Source organism: Oenanthe melanoleuca, chromosome 4 (genome assembly GCF_029582105.1).
Source record: "Oenanthe melanoleuca isolate GR-GAL-2019-014 chromosome 4, OMel1.0, whole genome shotgun sequence".
Classification (NCBI taxonomy): Eukaryota; Metazoa; Chordata; class Aves; order Passeriformes; family Muscicapidae; genus Oenanthe; species Oenanthe melanoleuca.
Genome location: NC_079337.1, coordinates 17,795,070 through 17,818,582, shown reverse-complemented (window position 1 = coordinate 17,818,582; position 23,513 = coordinate 17,795,070). Strand labels below are relative to the sequence as shown.

The 23,513-nt window shown below is 35.8% G+C and overlaps 1 protein-coding gene across 6 annotated transcripts in view; it reads right to left on the bottom strand.

Moving 5' to 3' along the window:
• The window catches only part of CCSER1 (coiled-coil serine rich protein 1), a 592,978-nt gene that overhangs the window by 214,166 nt on the left and 355,299 nt on the right, over positions 1-23,513 (bottom strand). For 5 of the 6 annotated variants that reach the window (XM_056489913.1, XM_056489914.1, XM_056489912.1 and 2 more), the window contains one exon: positions 15,446-15,523. In XM_056489913.1, the coding sequence (XP_056345888.1) occupies positions 15,446-15,523 (78 nt within the window). Of the gene's footprint in view, positions 1-7,918; positions 8,249-15,445; positions 15,524-23,513 lie in introns of those variants that run through there. The other variant, XM_056489916.1, reaches the window with a different exon arrangement.

Below are 23,513 nucleotides of genomic sequence, written 5' to 3'. Positions count from 1 at the left end.
ATTTCTGCAAATAAGAGTTAGAGAATAACATTTCACATTACTGTTGGGGTTATATTTACTGAGTTTTTGCAAAATGAAAAAAAAAAAAACAACAAAAGCTTACCATGTGCAAAATAAACCCAAACAACTAAGAAAATGTGCAGAAGAGATTTTGAAAGAATCACCCTAAAGCCTCAGGGTAGTTCAATATAATATTCTGGCATCCCAAACTGAACAAGGAAGTTGAGTCAGGCTGCTCACGTTTCCTCATCCTTCAATCAAAACAGAGCTTCCTCTGGGTACAGGTATTGAGCTGTGCACTGTAAATATTTCTGTATTTTCTCAGTCAGATGGCTAAGGAAGTCTGAAGCAGCAGCAGGCTTCCCCTGGGCAAGAATGACCCAGACAACAGGACAGTTCTATAACCTGGTCTTTAAAAGGGCTTCTGTGAAAAGGAGGTGAAATCTTGCCATGCAAAATCTTGACTGGGTATGATTTGCCAGGTGCATTTAATGAGATTTTTATTTGGTTTGCAATAATCTGCTCAAATTAATACAAGAACAAGATGAATATTTTATGAACACATGGCCTCAAGTCTTTGAGCATGTTTTTTTATGCTTATGGAGAAACATTGGTACTAATCACAGATTAATTAATTTTATTGGAAGTAAAGGAGCATATTATATTCACTATTTACAACCAAGGGGCAAGAGGAGCAACAGCTGGAACAGTGCAGCTTGGAAATGAAGCAGAAATGAGTGTCTTTGGAAGGAAAGATGCCCAATGTTGGAAATATATTAAATTTGCCTATGTTTATTATAACATTAAGTAACTAAGCCAGAGTTTTAAAGACCTTCAAGAATTGAAGCAATCTTGTTGTTGTCAAACAACAAGAACTGTGAGATCTGAACTACAGGCCAGCAATATGGACAGGGAATAATATCTCACATTAGTCTTCTCTTTGCATCCTCCAATTTACTGTCCTAGGACCTTCCACAAACGTGTGACATGACCAACACGAAGAGATCATTCTGTGTTCAGCCAGAACAGTGGCATGACCTACTGTAAATCCAATTCATTATGGGTACTAATGTAAAATAAGCCTTCTGGGAGTCTAAAAAAGTTTTCTGTAGATCCCAAAAAGAATCTAAAAGCATTTTAATTAATTTGTACATCTGCATGGTCAGCTAAAAATGGTTGTTCTCTATGCAATCCAAACTGACAGAACACAGTACAACTTCCTTGATATTCCTTTCAGAGTATGTTACAAGCAGTTCAAGAAAAACAAATGGGATAAACAAGTTTTACAGGAATTTCTGTTTTTGGTATGAGATAGAATAAACCAATATAATTTTCTAGATTCTTAAAAAGATAAATACCTCCAAAGAATTGAAAATGGCATTATTTTCTTTTCATAGATTTTGAACATAGCAACTAGCATTAAGAGCTACAGAAAAGGTACCACTTCCTAGTCCCTGAGAAATATTCTGTATGGGTAATTTTGCCTTAAATGCATTTTTCTCTCTTTCCTTCTGCCTAAAAATAAGAAAAAGACTGAGGCAAAACAGAATTTAAAAGAAAAAGTGTGACTTTCCGGTTTTTAGTATTGTTGAAGTTTTAGAAGCATGCTTTATGGGTGATAAAAATCATGTTTTATAGAAAAGAAAGGAGAGGATGAGCCAAATGGGACTGTAATGGGGAGAGAGAATAAAAACAATACAGCAAGATAAAAGGAAATGAGCAAAGGAGCAACAGCAGGGGAAAATAATGAGCCAGAACAAAAGCCTCACCACTAACAGAGTTTGCAAATATTTCCAACAGCAAGAGAAATTTGCAAACATGGAAACAAGAGAAAGGAAAACAGAAAAACCTGGTGTTTAGGAATGGAATAAATCAACTGATTTCTCCTCTTCCTCCTAAAGGGATACAATTCCCAGCTCCTGCAGTAAAAAAAGAGGTTTCTTGGCCTGAAGCACCAATGGAAATCAATGGATGTATGCACAGCAGTCATCACCAACACCACCAGTCTCAGTGGATACAGGTATTTTGGAACAGAAGTTATGTATTTCCACCTCTTATTTCCACCTCTTCCTGAATTTTTTATGGACCTAAACTCACACTTTTAATCAGACACTTTACAATGCTCATCTCTCACATGTTAACAGAGCTGTAACTCCATGCAGGCATTTTCCTAGCACAAAAAACAATTTTAAGATTATTATTTTACATCCCATCCATGTCAGCTGTGGGGTTATGCTTTGCTTTTGTTTGCTTTTGCATGAGTTTATGTGGCAAGGTGTTGGCAGCCAGAGGGCTGCAGGATGGCTTCTGTGGGAAAAGCCCAGACACAAACGTGCTGCCAGGCAGCTCCACAATGAACCCACACACAGGGCACAGTGAGCACACTGGAGCTGCTGTCACCTCTCTGAAAACACATTGAAGAGCCAGAAAAAACACAGGACGCAGAGAAATGAAGGGAAAAAAGTGAGGAAAATGCACTGTGAACCTCCAAATCAGTGAAGAGGGATGAGAAGGTGCTCCAGTGGCTACAGCCTCTGGAGAGAACTGGACTGTAGCAGATGGATATGTCCTGAAGGCACTGCAGCCCATGGAGAGCCCACACTGAAGCATCTCCTGAAGCACAGTAATACACTCAGTCCCAGATCCCAACTAAAACCAGGAGTGCACAAATGACACAACCCCTTACCCCTGGCTTGAGTTCACCGAAATGTTCTCTTCATTTCCAGAGTCCCATAAATAACATTACCTATGACTTCAGCTCTTTTTATATTTAGATTTGCAATTCAGCAAGCTTCTGACACAGAAAAAAACAGGCTCACTTCTGTCCAGGTATCAGAATGATTAAAAATTCCTGGATTTATTTTGCTATACATTTGTGTGTATGTGTGTATATAAATATATATGAGCCAGTGTCAGGGGACAGTTCCACAAGTCTTCAAAGACACTTGTGACAGTGGAGTATAAGCAGATGTATGAAAATGCCTGAAAAGACAAGTGTTCATCATCAGTCTCACAATTTTTGTTTGTTCAATTTCTGTTCATTTACTGGAGTGCTTTTCAGACTATCTGGATGCTAGCAAAACATACAGGATCTCAAAAGCTGACTTTATTAAAGCCTGATAGAACCATTGAATTGATCCATTTGTAAATTTTACCTCTAGATGTGAAACTTTCTTTTTTTTCATGTTCTTTGTTTCTGTAATATCTGAAACTTGGCAATTTCTTAGGGGTTCTCTTGGCAGAATTTATTCACAACACAACAGGACTCCTATAACAGATTTATCTCTGCATTAATATCTTCTTCTGAATAATTTCACAGACTGGAAAATAAAATAATAGACATACACAAAATTATATTCACATGGATGCTTTTTAATACTTGCACATTGGGAAGCTCATGTATTTGGTGTGTGCAGCTAAAATTGTTTGACATGTTTCAGATATGAAGATTCTACTGTCTCCATCACCTGTTTCATGCAGTTGTACGTTCCTCATTCTTTGATAAAAATGTAATATGTCAGTGCAGGTGTTGGCATTTCTCTCAAAATATTTGATGGTATGCATGCACCATTACACAACAGAGATCAAGCCCTTCTATTTTAGTATCAAATACAAATCTACCACTTAATTTCATCATTAAACTTATCATTAACACCACCACCAAGCTCTTCCTTGGCTTTTTTAGATGAATTAAATTTTCCCTGAAAGTAATGAAGCTAGTACTGAATATAAAGTTGTAATATGGTATCTAATTCATGCACTTTCAACTCCAGCACCATTTAATACATGCACACACAAAAATATATCTTTGCAAGGTTTTTTTTTGTAATATATTTGCTAGCAACCAAACAGAACTTTTTTTTTTTCCTTTTACTGCTGGTATCCAGTAGATTCTGCTATCAATTTAATGCCTTTTTGTACAATACAAAAGACACATATTACTACTTCCCAAATCTCATTTATAATATTTTCCCTTCATGCTCCTTCTTGCTGTTTTATCATTAATGTTAATATTCTGTTGACTCTTAAGAAGTAGAAGCTTACATTACTGAAAATGAATAAATGAATACTAAGAGAGCACTGTTTTGAAATGAAGGCTGAGTACACAGCCTGGATATAGTTCTCACTGCAGTTCTATTGAGGAAGAAAAAGTAATAGGTCAATGACAGAAATGGCACTTTCTGTTTCTTTAGTAAAACATCTACTATATACTGGCTTTATCCTCTTAAGTTTGAGCACTTACCTAAAAGCCTAAAGTGACCAAATAGTGTAAATATACCTAAAACTCACTGGTTAAGACTGGGAAAACTCAGTTTCAGAAGACAGTTTCACTCATCTCCTATCTACTCAAAACCAATGAAATTTCCAGCTCTCTCACAGTACCTATGCCCACAAAAAGTCTTAATGATCAGGCTACAAATTATTTTAAATGCCTTTCATAAACCTGATAAGCTACAGGAATTTTTTATTGCCCCAAATACATATTGAGTTACAACAGAATAATTCCTATGCCAGTACTCACAACATTCTGTGTGTTTTCATATTGAAATAGCTTCAGGAAATTAAAACAAACAAAAAAACCAAAAACCACTAACTGAAAAAAATATCTGCCTTCAGTTCAAGCAGGATATAACCTTTCTGCCTCTCTCAGCAGCCCAGGTTTTCTGAGACTTGTCTGCCTTTTGACTGCTCATAAATGTTAAAATCACTCTTGTTCCTTTCAGCATTTATCACAGAGTATTTGCTCGAGCTGTAACATCTTTGCACCTTTGTTACTTTTAAGTCCATCCTCTCAAGCTCTACTTTTCCCCCTGCTGTGCTGTAGGAAACAGCCTTGCACTCGCCCATTCACAAGTCCCTGGGGGAAAGCTCAGAAGGCAAACTCAGGTTATCTGCTACCACTTGCAAAGCATCAAATGGAGACAAACACTGTGTGCTGGTAAAAGTAACAAACCTCTGCACCTGTTAAATGCCAATGCTCAGAATGAGAACAAAGTATTTTGCCAATACTGTTTTAGCATTGTATCTCTGTTAACACAGTGTTACCATCATTTGGAACAAGACACAGTTTTCGGATCAAGCTAACAACATGGGAATAATTTCTTTTTGCCTGGCTTACTTGGATATTTACAGAAGACTTTACTTTTGAATATTTATGGGATAATTTACTTAAGCTCTAAAGAGCAGTTACCAAATGACCAAGTTACCATCACCCTTTTTGTACTATCTGTGCAGCTTTTCACAGCTATGTAGTGTAAACACCTTTTACAGAATTTGCCTGGCAAGGTTTTGATGGTGGGGAGGAGGGCAGGGGTGGCTTTGTCAGCTAGATATTTGTATCTTACAGTAACAAGCACAGTAACATTCACTCTGTGAATGATCTTCCAACAACAAGCAGTCCAGTTAATTACAGGCATTGCATGGCACCAGAAGCTCTGTGGCTACGAAGTTACTCACCATCAAAGGAAAGAAATCCTTGGATCGTGGTAAAACCAGTCCTAAGGGTAACAGAGACATCACATGCACTTGAAATTAGTGGTAAGAGCAAGGTGTACAACATGTTAACAAACATGTAAGAGAGATCCCAACTGGATTCCAGGTGAAGAGAAAGAAATGAATTTACTATCAGACTCCAACAAGCAGTTGTAATAGCTGATTTACTGCAATGCTCCCACTACTGAACAGAAACCACTGACCTTCAGATCACAGAAGGCTGTGCAAGAGTGAGCAAAAAAATACATCAAAGAGAGAAATAGGTACTAGGAATATTATATATATATAAATATTTAATTTTTTACTGAACTAGATGTACTGTATCACTCTCTACTGCAATAATATTAAAAAAAAAAAAAAACAAAAACGCTTTGATTAGACTTTTAAGATTAATTAACCTAGCATTAAGTTCTTGCCTCTGCATGCAAAGTATTGATTGTGTATCCTTGAAGTCTGAATTGTAGTTGTCAGTCATGTTTTTTTTCCAGGTCATTCAAATGCTAGGTGAGCAAAACAGCAAATTGAGTGAATTTTTATTGGATCATACTACTTTATAAAGTTATAGAAAAATGAAAATAAACCAAAAAAAAAAAAAAAAAAAAAAAAAAAAAAGGTATTGGAAGTTATGTATAATTTAATGGGAAAGTTTAAAACCCAGTTCTTACACTCTACTCCAAAAGCCAACAGGCTGGGTTCAGTTTTGCATTGAAATGAAGGCTGCTTGAAACATCTCTATGATGCAACAGATACAGAAATAAAATAGCTCTTTGAGTCTTTCAAAGCATTCTTTCACAGACTTTGGAGGAACAGGTAAAAAGCTTCTTTATTTAGACAGTGAAACTTATTTCCTTCTCATTGGAATCCTGAAAACATTTTTTGAATTCCACTATTCTTCTTTTATTAACTTACACAATTTTTCACGATTCTCTCCATTATCTATATATATTTCAAGTGAAATATAGCTCTCTGTGCCAAAAAAATCTCAATGAAAAATGTTCTCTATCCTCTTCCAAAGAGCAGTATCTGACAAGACTGAAAATATTACCATAATAAAGAGAGTGATGAAACAAGAAAGCATGAAAGAGTGATGAAAGACAAAAGCAAGAGGTAGGCATTTCTATGCTTATCAATGATTACTAAAAGGATTTTTGTCCAAGGAAAGAAGAAAGAGTGGTAACAGGTGAAGTTCAACAAGGAAGGTGAAGTTCAAAAGGATAATATGCACATGCTTGCTTCTGTCGTTTCTTTAAATTATGTATTTTCTACTTGATTGCTTTTACAAGATACTTCCAAAAAATACAGTACAAACTATGCAATTATACACACAAAGAAATTCCAGGCAGCATGACCAAAAGGGCAAGACAGGATGCTGAAGGATGACTGTTAGGATCAAAGAGAAAACAATATAAGACTTAGAAACAGCAGCATCATGTTAAGTGGTACAGAATCAATCAACATCACACAACATCCCCTGTGAAGAAGGTTCATTCACTTTAAAGACCGGCATGAACATTTAGCTGATTACTTTTAATTTCAGTTTTGCTCCACTAAAGAATAATTGGTAAAATGTTATTTTTGAATGAATGCAGTATGTCTTCTGAAATTAAAGCTACAGGTGCTAAACTGTTGCTCCAGTTGAGTAACTGTTCATATTATGTATTAAGAAGCCTGACTGAAACGGCATAATAAGAAGATTGAAGAATTTTTTCTTGCTAGTAAGAAAATTTATTAAGAGAAAAGGCTAAGGAATACTGCTGGCACAACCACCTTCTTTTCTTACCTGGTAAAGGTGGGTGTAGAGCACATCCTAGAGAATGAAGTCCTTCCTGGGTAAGGTTACAACTGACAGTGGTGAACATCATTGGTTTCTTTCTCACCTGAATTTGGAATTGCCCTTCCCCACCCACCAACACCAACACAACAACCACAATCCACTCAAACAGCACAGTCATGATCAGCAAACACAAACAAAATGTTTACTTTGCCCCCAGTGATGCTCTCTTAGCAATGTCTCTTAGAAGCCACAGGAAAATTTCACAAAAAGTAAAGCTATGATTCTAATGGATTAAAAAATCAGAGTCTAGGTTTTTAGGATCAGCTGTTCTGTTTTCTGGGATAAAGCTGGGTAAATTCTGGCCTTCCAAAAGCTTACCAAATACCCTACAGAAATGTTTCTTGAATGCCACATAAAAATTATGTACATGATTAGGAACATTTATCAGATAGACCATGTATTGAAAGGTCCTGACCTTGTATTCACAGTCAGTGCAATAGCATTATTATTGGAAAAGGAAAAATACAGGTTTTAAAAGATAATGGGTTTCCTCAGGTTTCCAGATTTGAAGACATATTTTTTCAATCTCAAGAGACAAGAATGACTGAAGGATGTTCTTACATTTTGTTACTAGCAATGAATCACCAATGGATGACTAAAGGCACAAAATGGTAAGAATAATTTTTATTTCAAATAATAACTTTGTCATAGCTTACTAATAATTTATTCATAGATACACTTAATAATGAAGATATTGCCAAAAAAGTGATGTTTGGCTGTTTGTAATACAAATATTTTCTTAAGCAGTAGAATTTTGCCAGCAATGGTAACGTGCAGCTCATTTCATATACAGCAGTATTTAATTATATCCATAAGTGCAGAGTGTCCAGATGTTGCTTTTTAATTTAATAATGATGGAACCAATGAGATGCTGATTGGCTTGTAAACTAAGCCTTCAGAACATGGAGAGTTCCACAGGGCCTTTAAAAACAAACAAACAAACAAACAAAAAAAAAAAAAAGAAAGAAAAGAAAAAAGAAATGAAATTAAATGAAATCTTAGTGATGCATGGTCTGATGGCAACACAAAGTAAATGAAAAATGACTGTTTCTGCTCTATGCAGTCATGCAGACAGCACATAATAATAAAACTTCTTTCACACTAATGATCAACACAACAATGAATTAAATGACAATGGAGAGAAAATCAGGAATATGACTGGTCAGCTTGTGCACGACATCATTCTAGTCAGAAAACTCTAATGTACAACTAATGCCATGTTTTTACTGGAAAAAGGTCACCAGACTGAACTGTGTTAACAGAGGAAATCTACATGCAACATGCACACAACAGTAAAACATTTCCACATTGCAATAAAGCTGTGTAAGTAGATCATACTGTAATAAAAAGCAGTCACCTTAAGTGCACTAATGTAGCAAAACCCATACACATTGCTTATAATGCAGTGGTTATCCATGCCTCATTTCTCAATTTTGTTTGTTGATCTTTTCTTCAAGGTGAAATCAAATTTCTCTCCTTTTTAAGAAAATATACTCAAGGCCTATTGAAAAATGCTACTATTTCTTAGAATTTTTAATTGTTATTGAGTGGATTTTACTAAATTCCCAGTTTATTCTTTTGAACAATATTCAAAAGGTTTAGTGCTGCTATTTTCTGCCCTTACAAGTAAGACACTGCTAGTATTCAACATAATGCACGAACAGAGTCAGCAAGGTATAATCTGGTAGACAGCTTTTCTATTTCAATCAAATAAACCTATTCAAATATCCTGTTTGTCAGTGTCCTACTTCTTTCTATCCTTAATGTAACAGGTCAGAGTGGATCCAGTAAGAGCATGCTATTAATTCTAGGGGTAGCTGCTCACTTAGTTCCTACTGAAAGTAGTCATAACTGCTTGGTAGCAACTTTAACATTGAAATAATACAACTAGAACATGTTGAAAATACACTACTGCAACTAAATTTTGGTAAGTCATACTTGTAAATACAGCACAAAAATTAGAGTAAGCAATGAGACAAAAAGTCTAGGTGGATATATTTAAGTGAAAAAAAGAACTTCTGGAGAAATCTAAGGAGACAGTGATAGAGCTAAAGCAGAAAAAGTGGGAAGAATGATGTTTGAACCCAACAAAACTTCTAGGATGAAAAATTATGAATATCTAAACAGCTTTCTTTGCTTCTCTACTTATTCCTCTCCCCCACCCCAAGAATCTAAGCAAAAAATCAGTAAGTTTGGCAAGTACTTCAAAGTACTTCGTACTTTATTGCACTTTCAAAGCAAGATAGCAGCAGCATAGCTGCAGATACAAAGACAGAAGGTTATGACAGAAAAATGTAGAATAAATAGAGATTTAAAACGTCAGAGGCAACAAAAACATTTCACTGCAATTGACAATTATATTAAAGGAAAACAATGTTTTTTAAAGATCCAGAGACTACTAGTACTGTATTAATTTCAAATCTGTGAGGAAACTCAGTTATAATATCATCATCATATTACTACAAATATTTAAACAGCATAGAGCTTATCTATACAAACATCCAGAAGCAACTTATGCATGCCAAAAATCAAAACTGAAGATCATTCATACCAATTAAGTATCACTGCAGAATGCAAATTTCATTGCTCTTTACTCCTAGAGATGGCAAAATTAAATGCAGAATGCCCTGCTGATAATCAGCCACAGAATGAAACTGTCTTTTTCATATGGCACACTTCAGTTTCTGTTCCAGAACCCATTTACTGCTGAAGTTTATGTGAAAGATTGTTACCACTTTTCATATAGCACCACAAACACCAAACCCTCAGCACAAGCATTTATCCTCCATATGAATCTGGCCCCAGTAACTTGAATTGTTTTTCCCTGTCACAAGCAGGTGCAACAATTCATTCCTGTTCATGACTTGTGGTTAAATGAAATTCAAACATCATGTAGGGGTTTGATGGTGAAGCAATGTGCTTCATAAGGGTTGGTGGAAGATAATCATTAAAACCAAAAGAAGTACTATCCTAGTTTGACATCATCAAAGTTTGATAATTTGCACACATAACACACCCTAATAAACATAGATTTTTGAAATGGTATTTTGAAGTTGTATAGTAAAAAATGGAAGTTGGAATTGAGAAAGAGAGAAAATGAATGCTAAAGAAAGTTGTAGGAAAGTATGTAACATATCAAGAACAACTTGGATATCCAGATATTAATAGGTACACAGACATATAATCAAAGCAAATACTGAAGTGATTAATGGCTGCTTTGATTTCTAAAGGTATTTTTTTTTAAAAAATTTGCATTAGAGAAAGGTAGATTATGCACAAGTTTGTATTATTTCCCAGTATAAATTAGATAACAAACTCAGAGACAAAATAAATAAATGGAGAAAAATAACCTAGTAGTAAACTACAACAGAAGATTGACATAAATCTGCAAGTGAAGGAGTGGAGGCAGAAGTCAGATGTATTTTCCAGTTTAGGTGGCAAAATACAACTCACTCCATACTGTAACAAACTACACAGTACTTTGGGCAGGAACATATTTAAATTAGACCAGAAAGGTCAAGAGGCTCAGGTACTTCAGTATTCTGTTCCCCTGCCTGCCTGAAGGAGAGGACACAATGCAATGCAGTCCCTTTACAGTATCCATAATCCCTGCTGGCTGGCTGCTGGGAGGAACAGGAGCACAGCAGGTGGAGGGGAAATTACAGCACCCACCTCTGTGTCTTCCACTACCTCCTAATCAAACACAGAGGCTCTGCAGAAGGCAGTGCCCAGGTTTTGAGAAGTTAAGGGAGACATGCTGTCCAAGGTAATGCATAACAATATACAAAACAAAGACCCGAAAATATGTAACAGTATGGATTTTAATATTGCAGATTGTACAGGTGATAAAAGTCAGTGCCTTCTTATCTGTCTCACAGCACCATTGTAAACACAGTGCTGGTGATCACCAAAGAAAGGGAATTTTTTGCTGTAGCTGTGCAAACCAAACTGCAGCAGATTGACAGCAGCAGTACACAAGTTTGTTGTCTAAGACATCAGAAGCATCATACAAAATGTAAGGATCACTGCACTGGAAAGAATGCTCATTAAATGGGGAATGAGTGTAGGACCAGTCCAAAACCTGTTTACATCAGTTTTACTCTCAGTATGAAAAACAACAAACAGAATAGCAGTTCTGAGATCAGAAATCTGTTACATCAGCAGAAGGCAAACACAGAAAAGATACTGCAGAAATTGTGTCAGCTCTTAGGAATTTCTACTTTGTGGAGAATAAAATTAAATACAAACTCCTTTAATCCAAAGGCTGATAAAGATTGACGGAGTGGTGCTGAGTTGTTCTTCCCTTGGTGACAGAAATAATAATTGTCCTGTGATTATTTAATTCTGTTTTGAGACATTTTAATGAAAACTAATCAGCAGTGGCACATGCTGCAGAGTGCTTGTGTGATGCCTGCATACTTTGGACTACCTATTTTGCTGGCAGCCATTATTAGATTTGTATCCCTTGACATCATCTTGTAATCACCCCAGTGCCAGCTGACTGCATCTATTCCTCTTCCAGTCCATTTCAGTAACCTGACCAACATGAAAGAAATTATTCCTTGATCTCTCAATAAAAGAAAACTTTGCAAGAACAGGAAGGTGAAGGAGATAAAACTGGCATTGATTACTGAAGACACGTTAATAATTTATTATTTAGCAACCTCAACATCAATCTGTTGTGCACATGGCTCTTTCTGCAAGACTCCCAACATGATCTAAATGATTCTAAGTAAACATACTGGAAAAGAGAATAAATTAAGGACTATCTTAAGATGAAGGTCCCTTGATGTGCTACACTAGAAAGCAACCAGCTGTTATAGAAACCCTGAGTCCCTTCTAATGTCTTCCCTGGAATACATACAGTAGTTGTGTTGATATTTTACTTTCCATTTCCTGAAGTAGCAAAGTTATAATGTTCACCATTTAAGGACACTGTAGCATTTCTCATCATGCAAGACCCTCTTTCATCCTTTTCAGAAATTATTTTAAGACATTAAACAGTTTACTTTCCCGTTCAAACAAATTTTTATGAAAAATATTATCTTTACTGCTACAGACTTTATCTTCTACTTCCTTACTGAAACAGTACTGTAAAGCAATTTCTGCTGAAAAATCTCTGTGTGCTGTATGGGGAAAAAAAAAAATCAGAGATCTATCAGAAGTATAATCCAACAATTCGAAGGTATTGCAGGAGATGGCATCACCCAAGCTTTACTGATCACCTTGACAATCAGATTTCGACTGTAATTATGCCACAGCTGCTAACATAAAATACACTATAACAACTTCCATTCTGGAAGCTGCTCACACACTTATCCAAAACACTCATTCAACACTGTTTATGCTTTTTCAGAGCAGTCCACATAAAGAGGAACATTTTCTTTCTTTGGAACACTGCATTTCCTCCTTCTGCACCCATTCCTTCCTAAATATAGATTCGCCTCCAGCTTTTTTTTCATTATTGCACATCCTATGGACAAAAGGATTAATTCCTCATCTAAGCCAAAGTCAGAACTTCTATTTACTTTTAATGATGCACCTAAATGAACTCCAAGGCTAAAGAACTCTCTTAACTACTGGAGATGTCCAGAAATAAAAAAAGAAAGCCCAAACAGTACTTAATTTTTGGGACTAACCTGTCTCAGTTTTTTTTAACTGCAAAACAAGTAACTTTTAAGATTACACAATGGAACAAATGAATATATGAGAACATAAACCAAACCACTCATAGAGGCACTGTCTTAAGCATTTCTGAATTATTACACTATGTAGTGTGTATCAATATTTGTACTCCATTTATGAAATAAAGCTATGTAAATTCCTGGTAGAACTTTTATCCAACTATTATTAGCTTCTAATATTAAATTATGAAAAAATAAAAATGTGAAGGTGGTTTGTTTTCTTGTTGTTGCTGTTGGTGGTGATGTTTGGTTTTTAAAATTAAAGCAGCAAAATTTTAATGATGAAATGAAGTTAAATTTTCTGCTTACCTCTTAAACCAGATCTGGAGTGTTCAATGCATACTATTCTCAGAATGTGTGACTAATGGGGTGAAAAATACATCTTGTATTCTCTGATCAGCTTTGTAGTTTTCTATTTAATCGAATTTCATATTAGCACAAAATTCTTGTAGTTGTACACATTACTGACATCCTGAATAAAATGATGTACAGATACTACTTGCCACAGTGACAACTTGCTCTTTAAAAACCTCATGCAAAAGCAAAGAATGTAAATGTAATTGCCACTTGGATTCAACAGAAACAGTTGAACCAAGTATTAATAACTACCCTTCACAGAAAAGCTGCACAATATGATAAATAAAAGAGCAAAAAGTTTAAACAATATTACAAAAAGTGTTAACATTATTTATTTGCACATTCCTCCTCAATGAGTTCCCCTCATTGTGATCATAGAAGGCTTGAGTTATTTCTGTAAATTCATTCAAATTTATCTGCTGTAAATCCCTTGCAACAGAATTTTCACAAGAACTCTGTACCACATAAATACAGCTGAAGCATTATTCCATAGAAAAACATTCTACATTTCCTTATATTCTTGCATTGCAACAGCCTGTATGAAATAATACATTATTGCAATCATGACAAGGTAGGAATTTTACCAAGGAAGTCTGAAAAATACCTTCCACTAATTGACGAGAATGATACTAATGAAAAGGATTTATTTACATTATTGCTGTTGTTATGACAGTTAACACTCAAACCTCAGCCAGGAAACTGTACCTGTTTGGGAGAGGAGGTTCTAATGTTATTTTTTACCTCCTACCAGACTCCAAGGGAACACAGACTGGAAAAGGGAAAAAAAGATATAATCTGCTAACAGCATGAATCCCTGCAGCATATATTTGATTTGGGAGAAAACAACCAAATGCATAAGTCACATCTGCTTAAAAGAAAAAAATAACCTAGCAAAATAAAAAATAACCCAAAAATAAATAACACCAAAACATAACCCCCCAATCTTTACATATTCCTGTTGCCATTTTCAGTGGAAGAATTTTATTTAAAATCTAATGTATAAGAAACTATTGTGAAGGATAATTGGTCACAGAAGGAGTGGATATAGTATTTCAATATAGAAAAATGTTTTTAAATATTTTTTGACTATTCTGGATTTTTCAGCAGTTAACATATAGACACCTCAGAGTTTCAGTGAATTCCACGAGACATGACTTGACAGACACAGTAGAACATAAGGGTTCATGTTTAGTAACCCACAAAAAAGAAGTTTGTGCACATAAAACTTTCCATAAAACAGGAAATTTTGATGTTTCTATCCTCAGAAGACAAAACTTTAATACTCCACTGACACAAAACCAAAAGGAAGGTTTCAAAGCCTGCTTTAACTCCAGAGGTCTTACCATAAATTTGAACCAGCATGTTGATCTATAGCAATGCACAACTATAGCACTACTTTGCAGAACAGTTTTTAAGGATTATCATTAGACTTTGCACAAATCACAGAATAGAACCATGCTAGATATTCCACACAGGAGCATCCCTAATCACAGATTATTCAAGAGGCTCATGGAAGCATAAGAATCTCTTACACGTATTCAAGCAACATCCCACACAGACAGAATATTTTCCATGAGAAGAACTGGGGAAATAATATTTCTACAGTTATGGAATCTTCCTTGACTGTGTTCCTGCATGAGGATACATACTATCAATACACATTCTACGAGAAATTCTGACAGATGCTCTTTAGGAAACAGAATTTTAACATCACTTGGCAAGACTGTACTTATTCCATTATCTTTAAAATTTCAAATCTTGTTTGGACAGCATATTACAATTCTAAACATAATAACCCCATTAACTGTCACTAAGTGTGCAAATAAACCCTGAAAAAAAATTACAAAACATTAATACATGCCATCCACATTCATTTATGCAAATTATCAGCTCCTCATAAAGACTAAAATTAATAGGGCATTTGTGTGCTGGCAGGTAGTTGCAATTATCTTCTCATGTTTCTGAAGGTACTTTAGAATCACCAAATCCATGCATGGACACAACAACAGCAAAGGCAAATCAGCTGACAGAACACCCACAAAGATGATAAAAATTACTGTTTGATACAGCTACTTACATCATGGCCTACAAGTTCTGTCTGTGTGGATTTATCTGCTTGGGAAGCAAGAGCCTTTTGAAAGCACTGAGCCTTTTCCTGTAAAACAAAATAACATTGCATAGGTGAGTCATGTTTTCCTCACTGGGCTTCGCAGCTCCAGACAACCAGAAAAATTCAAAATTCATGCATGGACAGCTGGTAAAAAACCAGATTTATTATGGCCCTATTTATACTGGGAGGTTTATTTTCTTCCAATTATATGCTTTTATAAACTTCCTTTTCTCTTATACAGAGGGTAGACTCAGATAGTCCAACTCTATGGTACAGCTGGGCCCACAAGAAGGATGTCACTGAGGCAGAAGGGTACAAAGCACTGAGCAGCTGCAGGGACTCCAGCAAACACCAGCACCATTCTAGTAAAGAAATAATTTAGTTCTGTTTTTTTTTTAAACATTAAAGCATATGCAAACTTGCAGATCACAGGCCTGAGATGACTTCTGCCCTCCCCTAATGCAAACATGTTAGCAAATCCTAAGCATTTCTTGAGTATTGCATCGGTTTCTGCTTTTCCCATCTTTGGCCCTCTATACTGTAATAATTCTTGGAAATGTGGTATGGAATCTCTGAACAGGCTTGAACAAAGATATCTGGCTGCTTTGACACAAAAAAACCCAGATTCTGATATGCCATTTGAAACTGATCACTCAGCTTGCTGATCCTCATCCTTGAGCATATTATTTTAGTTTCCAGGAGAAGGTATCCAATAAAAAAACTGTAAATATGTGGGGTAAGGCAGGAAAAGGCACACAGGAGGGGAAGGAGAATGCAAAGTTCTTTACTGCATTGATTTATGTTTTCCTGCTTACTGATTCAGTTTTATTTTTCAAACATATCCATAAAAAAATACTTACCTTGAACTCAGATTCCTCAAGATCTACAAAATATAATTGAATGCTACTAACAGGTATGTATCACAATAAAGCAGAATTCATTTAAATTGAAATTCAAGTTAATTGAATCCAAGTTATCATATTCTTTGATTCAACACAAGCTATGAGTTACATTGAGTAAACAGCAGAAAGATGTCAACCCCTCAGTGATCCTATCTCCAGTATTTCAACTCTTCAAATAAGGGCTGGGGGAAAACAGAATTCAGACTGATCTCTTCACTTGCATGAAACACTTGAGCCCAAATCTGCTGATGTAACAAACCATGTTAAAATTGAATTCATAGAAAAGGAAATCCTAGTTCTGATAGAAGTGGTTTGTCCTCTTGAGGTCTGAATTTACTAGTCCACTAGTCCAGAGTACTTTTACATGTTTAAAAAACAGACATTATGATATACCTACTATCAGTCAGAAACTAAAACCCTTTTATTTTTTTCTCAAGTATAGAAAAATAGAAAATGAAAGATCTTTACAAGCCAGGCAGCACACCTTAACATTGATTCATAACAAAGAAGTCAGTAACCTGGACATCTATTCCCACAGCAGCCTTCTACCACCCTCACAGCATTACTCCTAGGGATGATTACTACTATAAGTTAACAGTTTAAAGCAATTTTTCAAGTTTTTTCAAGTCCTGAAACTTCCTTGAGACCTTCTTGTCATTTTAAAAGACAAAAATTACCTTCTTTCAGAGACTTCCTAGTGAAATTGAATAATTATTGACTTTTTCCATATGTGACCCAGTTCTGCTTTCTGCCCTTTCTCTCTGTATCTGAGAGGAGTTAAACTCCCCCTTCTCTAAGACCTTATGTAGTAAAAAGACTGCAGATAGATTTTTCCTTATCTTTTTTCTTTACAAAATAGGTACCTTTGCCTCTCTAAAGACCAAGAAGGGACCAAATAATTTATTTTAAAAATACTTTTAGAATCAGCCAAAGTACTTCTAAGTGACTTTTTAAAAGAGAGAGCATTAATGAGCACATTTTCTTACCATTCTGTGTGTTATTGCCTCTTATTAAAATAAACAGCACAGAAGTACATCTGTAGGTGAACGGATAAGAACATGAAAAACTTTTATTCCCTAGGTTCATCCTAATTAGTGAAAAGGCAGGAAGAGCTATTGGCTGTTTTAACAGCAACATTGCCAGGCACATTCATTGCACCCCTCTCTCTGAAGTACCTGTGTGTGTTCCCAGGGGAAAGAGAGAAAAACTACACGGGAGGAACATTTTTCTATCATTGCAGTTGCTTTGAGAATACTGACTGTGGCATTTCAACAGCCATAGCGAAAGTATTAGACCATGAACAAAAAAGATCATGTTCCTGTCTATTTCTTCATATAGGAATAAGTTCACACATAGTTTATATCTCAAAGTAGCTCTGGTACAAGAATGTCATGGTTTGAATACTTACTATTTTATTACTATGTTTGTAATAAGTCACCAAATGTTTCTGATTTAGGAAGACAACAGGCATCAGCTGATAACTGATTCAAGTAGAAATATTACAAATAAAATAGAAAAGTGAAATGTAAGATAAAAAGTAAGAAATGTAAGATAAAGAAAAGAACTTAAGTCTTCACAAGTGAAAGGCAGATAGCAGGAAAAAAGTAGAATCAGTTCCTTAGATTTAGGGAGTCAGTAAGGGTTGATACATCTTGAAACATGACACTGGCTGTCTAAAACATTCCTTCTCCAAATAGAAGAGTATCAAAACAATTTTCACAGCTTTGACTGTGAACACATCCAAGTTATTTTTTGTGACTGTTTTCTTATCCCATTCCCTACCAGTGACACCATGGTGACCACTTGTGGTGCTTTGTTTAATTGCAAATTCCAAAAAGAGAATGCTTGAAAATTACTTTGAATGGTCATATTAAATCAAACAGCAAAACTTACTGCCCCAGGTGTTTTGAAGGAATCAAAACTCTAGTGTCCAGTACAGCTGTGGCTTTCATCCCTAAGGAATGTATGTTGTCTGGTTGATGGCATATTAATTTATTTTTCTTATTTTTTTCTTTATTGTTACTTAGATTAAAAAATATAAAATCTCCTAAGTTAACTTTTTGCCTCTGTCTCCTATTGACTTTACAGATTGTTCTAAAACCTTGTGAAGGCAAATGTGGTGTTTTGTCTCAGCATACATCCAGAACAGCCTCCAATAGCCACCAACACTGCAGTCAGATTCACAACCTACATGTGATTGTTTCCCTTGCTTCAGGCATGAGCCCCACTGTGAATAACAACTTAATGTTCACCACAGAACTGGGGCGAAAAACCTGTTCTTCAGAAGACTTATAGAAATGTAAAGTCTTTTAATTCTGATGTGCTTTGGGATTAAACTTAATCAACAGCAGCAGTTAGGCAGAGAGCAAAGGGATAACAAGTAGGAAAAAACCTGCTTTCCACCATCTATTCTACTTAATTTACAGACTACAATGAGCTACAGAATTGACTTTATGACAGCTATTTCCATAGAAATTGAGTCTCTATTGGTTTGAGTCTCAGTTTGGGAAGAAAACATCATATACAGCACAGCTCCAGCTATCAGCTGCAGTACAGCTGAGTCACATCACATTGTGAAACACTTTGTGAAGCCCAGCAAAAACCCCAGCTGTTTCTTGAGCACAGCATGAGAAAACAGCTACAGCTTGGTTCAGCTATCCACACATAAATGTACTAAGAACTGAGGTGCTAAATAGCCACAACAAATTTAGAGGTATTACTCTAGAATTACAGTGAAAAACAGGTGTGACCATCCCCAAGGGGACTATGCCATTGATTGGGAGAAAAACATGAGAAAACTCAGTGGGAATGCATCCAAGCATGCACAAATGGAGGTTTCACTGAGGATTATAGTTCTGTCAAATCACTGTAAACAACAAACACCAAAACCACACGGAATTTCAGAGAACATTTCATTGCTTTCACACAGGACTCTTACACAAACCAAAATATTTTTCGGTTTTTACATTATGGGCCACTTGTAAAACACAAGGCAAATCTATGCATATGGTAAATATGGCATCTGGAATGAAAGACAGCACACCTTCTGCTTTGACTTCTATCAGAACACAATATCCAGGTATGAATCAAGAAAGGCTAAGACAAGTCTGTCTCCAAGCAGTTTGCAGTCAGTAATTAGTTACTGCCAACTCTGAACACATCTAATGAAACACAGTTTCTAAATATGTGATCACTTCATAATAGGTCTTTGAAGACCAACAATATTTAGCAAGATTTAAAATCTCTGACAGAGTTACAAGTCCTGCTGTAGACATGCCAGCTAACTCACAGAACTGCAAAGATTTACTAGACCCTAACCAGAGAGGGCTATTACTGTTCTAAGTTTTGAAATCCTTATAATCCCAAGTATTGTCTTAAACTTTTCATCCCCAAGTTCTGCAATATAAAAGCTCCTTTTCTTTGCTGAGTGCTGTATGACCTTACCAATAAAAGATGACTCCAAACTTTGAGAGCCCAGTCTATCTAATCAGAAAGAGAAAACACACAAAAAATGAATATCCTAGTCCACAGAGCTGACAAATGTCAGAGACAGGAAAACAGTCTTAAAAAATGGTATCTTCTGACTCATCTCTTTGACTGGACAGTGCTGAACTCTAAAAATTGCCATTACCACTCGTGTATGTGCTGTAAAATTAAAAATAAATGTTTATAGGTATGCAAGACCATATCAGAATTTCAGAATAAGGATTTTGCAAATATACCACAGTTTTAAAGTTATTTTTCAAAAGCATCCTGGGAAGATGCTTAAAAATATAGCATTAAAGAGTGGGAAGTATCTGTTTATTCCATGTGAAAAAAACACCCCATTGCATTTCTTGGATCAGGAGAATTTCTTGACAATAGATGTATTTTTATTAATTATTTACTGTTTTATCTGTTGTATCAAATGAATGCTAAATTGCTAATAGAATTTATTTTAAAGCAATACCTGTATATTGTTTATTTCTATCATTCATTCAGTAAATCTGAATAGCAAGTTCCTTACTGATTATGGTTCCCATGGCTACTTTTAGATATACATCTACTTAAAAACGTTACTAAAAAAATAGAGGAACTTTTTCTAGCGATCATATCTATTAAAAAAAAAAAAAAATCAAATCACAGATCACATACTCACATATGGCCCAGACATGGCCATGCATACTTTGAATAATGCAATGCAATAAAAAATTTATATGGTCACACACTGTGAACAATATGGCCATAACAAGTGTTGCCAGTCTTAACACCCCAACAACAAAAACAAAAACCAAGACCTGAGAAAGTTATTGGAAGGAAAGGAAAAACAAGCAGCTGTGCAGCCATAATCCTTCAAAAGGCTGACACATCAAGCACAGGAGTTCATGTAGAAATTATCTCTACAAATAGTGTTGAACCTTTAATAAGCATTGTTGTTAGTTTTAATTTGTATTGTGGTTACACCCAGATGTCCAAGAAGATTTATTAAATCTTATACTAGTTCATCCAATAGAGAAGAGCATCTCTTTCAACCCATATATCCTTGGGTTATCACTGCTAGACAGACTTATAGAACCAGCTAAACAAATAAAGACAAATCCCAAGACATAAAGTACCCGACAGGCAAGATGAGGAGACAGTATTACCCCAGTTTGACAGCTCAGAAATGGTCATACTGGGACACTAAACCTAACACAAAACACAGCAAAAGCCTAAGCAAAACACAAAAAAACCCCCCCACATTAGCGCTATTGACTTGATCATCCCACAAATATTTGAAGAAAAATAGTCAATAAGTGATTTATTTTTCAAGGTCATGCGAACCCACATGAAGAGTTATGGAGTGCTGCATAAATATGAAGTCTCTATATGATCTCATGCCCTGGAAAAGTAGACTTCCTCATTCCATTAAATTCAACACATTCACTTTAGCTAGAATTTCTGGGCACATTTGCCTTCTCAGAGCCCACAACAGAGGAGTATTCATCACAACACAGAATTGGAAGATTACTGCAAAGAAGAGTTCCACATTCAGTTCCAAGACCCAGCCTGCACACCATTGATTCACAGTATTTTTGCACAGCATTTTTATCCAAATGGACATCACAGATATGGCAGTGGAATTCTCTTCAATTAGTGCTCTCATTTACTTATCTGAACAGTATTAAATAGGCCCTCTTAAGATATGAAACAATTTACTGGCTTTATACACATCAATTTTTGACCCCAACATCTTTGAAGTACTTGATCATCAAATATAAGCAAATTTAAATCCACTTAAGTTCTGCTTTTCTTATGTTTACTAGCTGAAAATGGAGATGAGACAAACTCTCTAATTAAACTGCTTGCAAACTCATGCTTAAGTTTTTCAGAAATAACTGCAACTTAGAAAACTGTACTTCTTGAAGGAGGATATCAACATATTTATTTCAAGTATTTGTCCCATAGGGGTAACACAGTACCTTTCTCACAGTCTAGCATGATCTCCCTAAGAACCTGGAGTAGGAAAAAATGGCTTAGACAGATTATTCCTGCCCTTCTGCTTTCACTGAAAAATACTGCTACAACATCACCTCTAGGTGGTATGCTCATGATTCAACTGGCAGAGTTGTGCTGACACACACACACACACAAAGCTAACATGTAAATGGACACAAACCTACTAAATTTAGTTAAAAAGCAAACACCATTTATAAATTTTGGGTTTTTCTTCCTTTATCCCTTTTCAGAGCAACCACATTTATCACTTTTATGGTGTACATGACTTTCAGTGCTGCCAGGTTCTGCATGGATACACAAGCAGAATTTCAGTCTGTCCAAAACATCTGTTTTGGAAGGGCTGGAGTTTTTGAGGTTTTTTTTTTTTGTAATTTCTTTTTTTTTTTTTTTTTTTTTGTGACTATCACTGTTCATCAAAGGAAAAACTCAAACAAATACAATACAAAGTAACAGCATTATCCTGAACCATTACTAACAGATGATTCTGCAAAACATAGAAGGTTTTGCTTGGGAAAGCTGTTTCATTAACTTGTGAAATTATCAAAGGCATTAATTAACTTTTTAAGTTTTTCTTCCCTACCTACCATGTAAAATGCTAACACCCTTTAAACCTCTAAGAGGAGATATTTACATGCATTGCCTGTCAAATATTTCAGTTGGTTTGAGGTTTCCTTTGCCTCTGTGCACACAGGGACATTGGTGGGATGTGATTCACGTCAGTGCCAGTCACTTGACACAGAGATTTAACAGAACATGCATTAGACAGAGTGCAAGAATCATTAAATCATCACAGCCCAAATTGCAACTGTTGTTTATTGAAGGCTTCTGGCATTAATTAAACCTCACAGAGCTATGTATTTAAAACAATTTTACAGATTGCTGTCCTGAGGAATGAGATTCATGATTGTAGCATTAGGCGCATACAGTACAAAGGCAATGAAAGGGTCATTTTTAAGCTGTCCAGCAGAAACTGCATGAAGCAGGCAGATTTTGATCATTTGTTGGTCAAGTGAATAGAGAAAAATAATCACATGAATCAAATAAATGCTGCCACCATGGAAATCAACAAATCCCTGGACCAATCTCTGTGCTAAATAAGGCTGCAGTTTTATTCACTGATACCAACAACATATAATCCCTGCATCATTGTAAACAAACCCAGCAATATTGAGAACAACCCACAGCTGTCACTCTGAGCTGTTCTCCCTGTGACATTATGTCAATTATTCAACAAATTTTGGCAGGTATTTTGGACAAAACCATCAGTCTGGGTTTGTCATGGCCAGAACAGGACAATGTCTCTTTGACTTGCTTTTGTCCTGCACTCTGTGCAGCCCACTGAATGGACATATTCAAATGCACATGCTGGAAGTGATCATGCTGCCTGTCCTTCTAATTATTTTTTTACAGTGGTCAATACTAATGGGTCCAAGTAACAGAGTGAGTTCCATGAAAATCACTGTCTGGACAGATAAAAAAAGGCCTCAGCTGGGAAGGGGCTTCAGCAGGAGCTTCAACCTGAAAGCCACACAGGCAACCAGCAGAGAGCTGCACTGCACCTTCTGCCCAGGTAACACTTTGGAGCCCAGAAGGGTTTGTAGGGGTTTGATGGGAAAGTGAGGCATGGAGAATTACAGGGTAACAGAGAGCTTCAA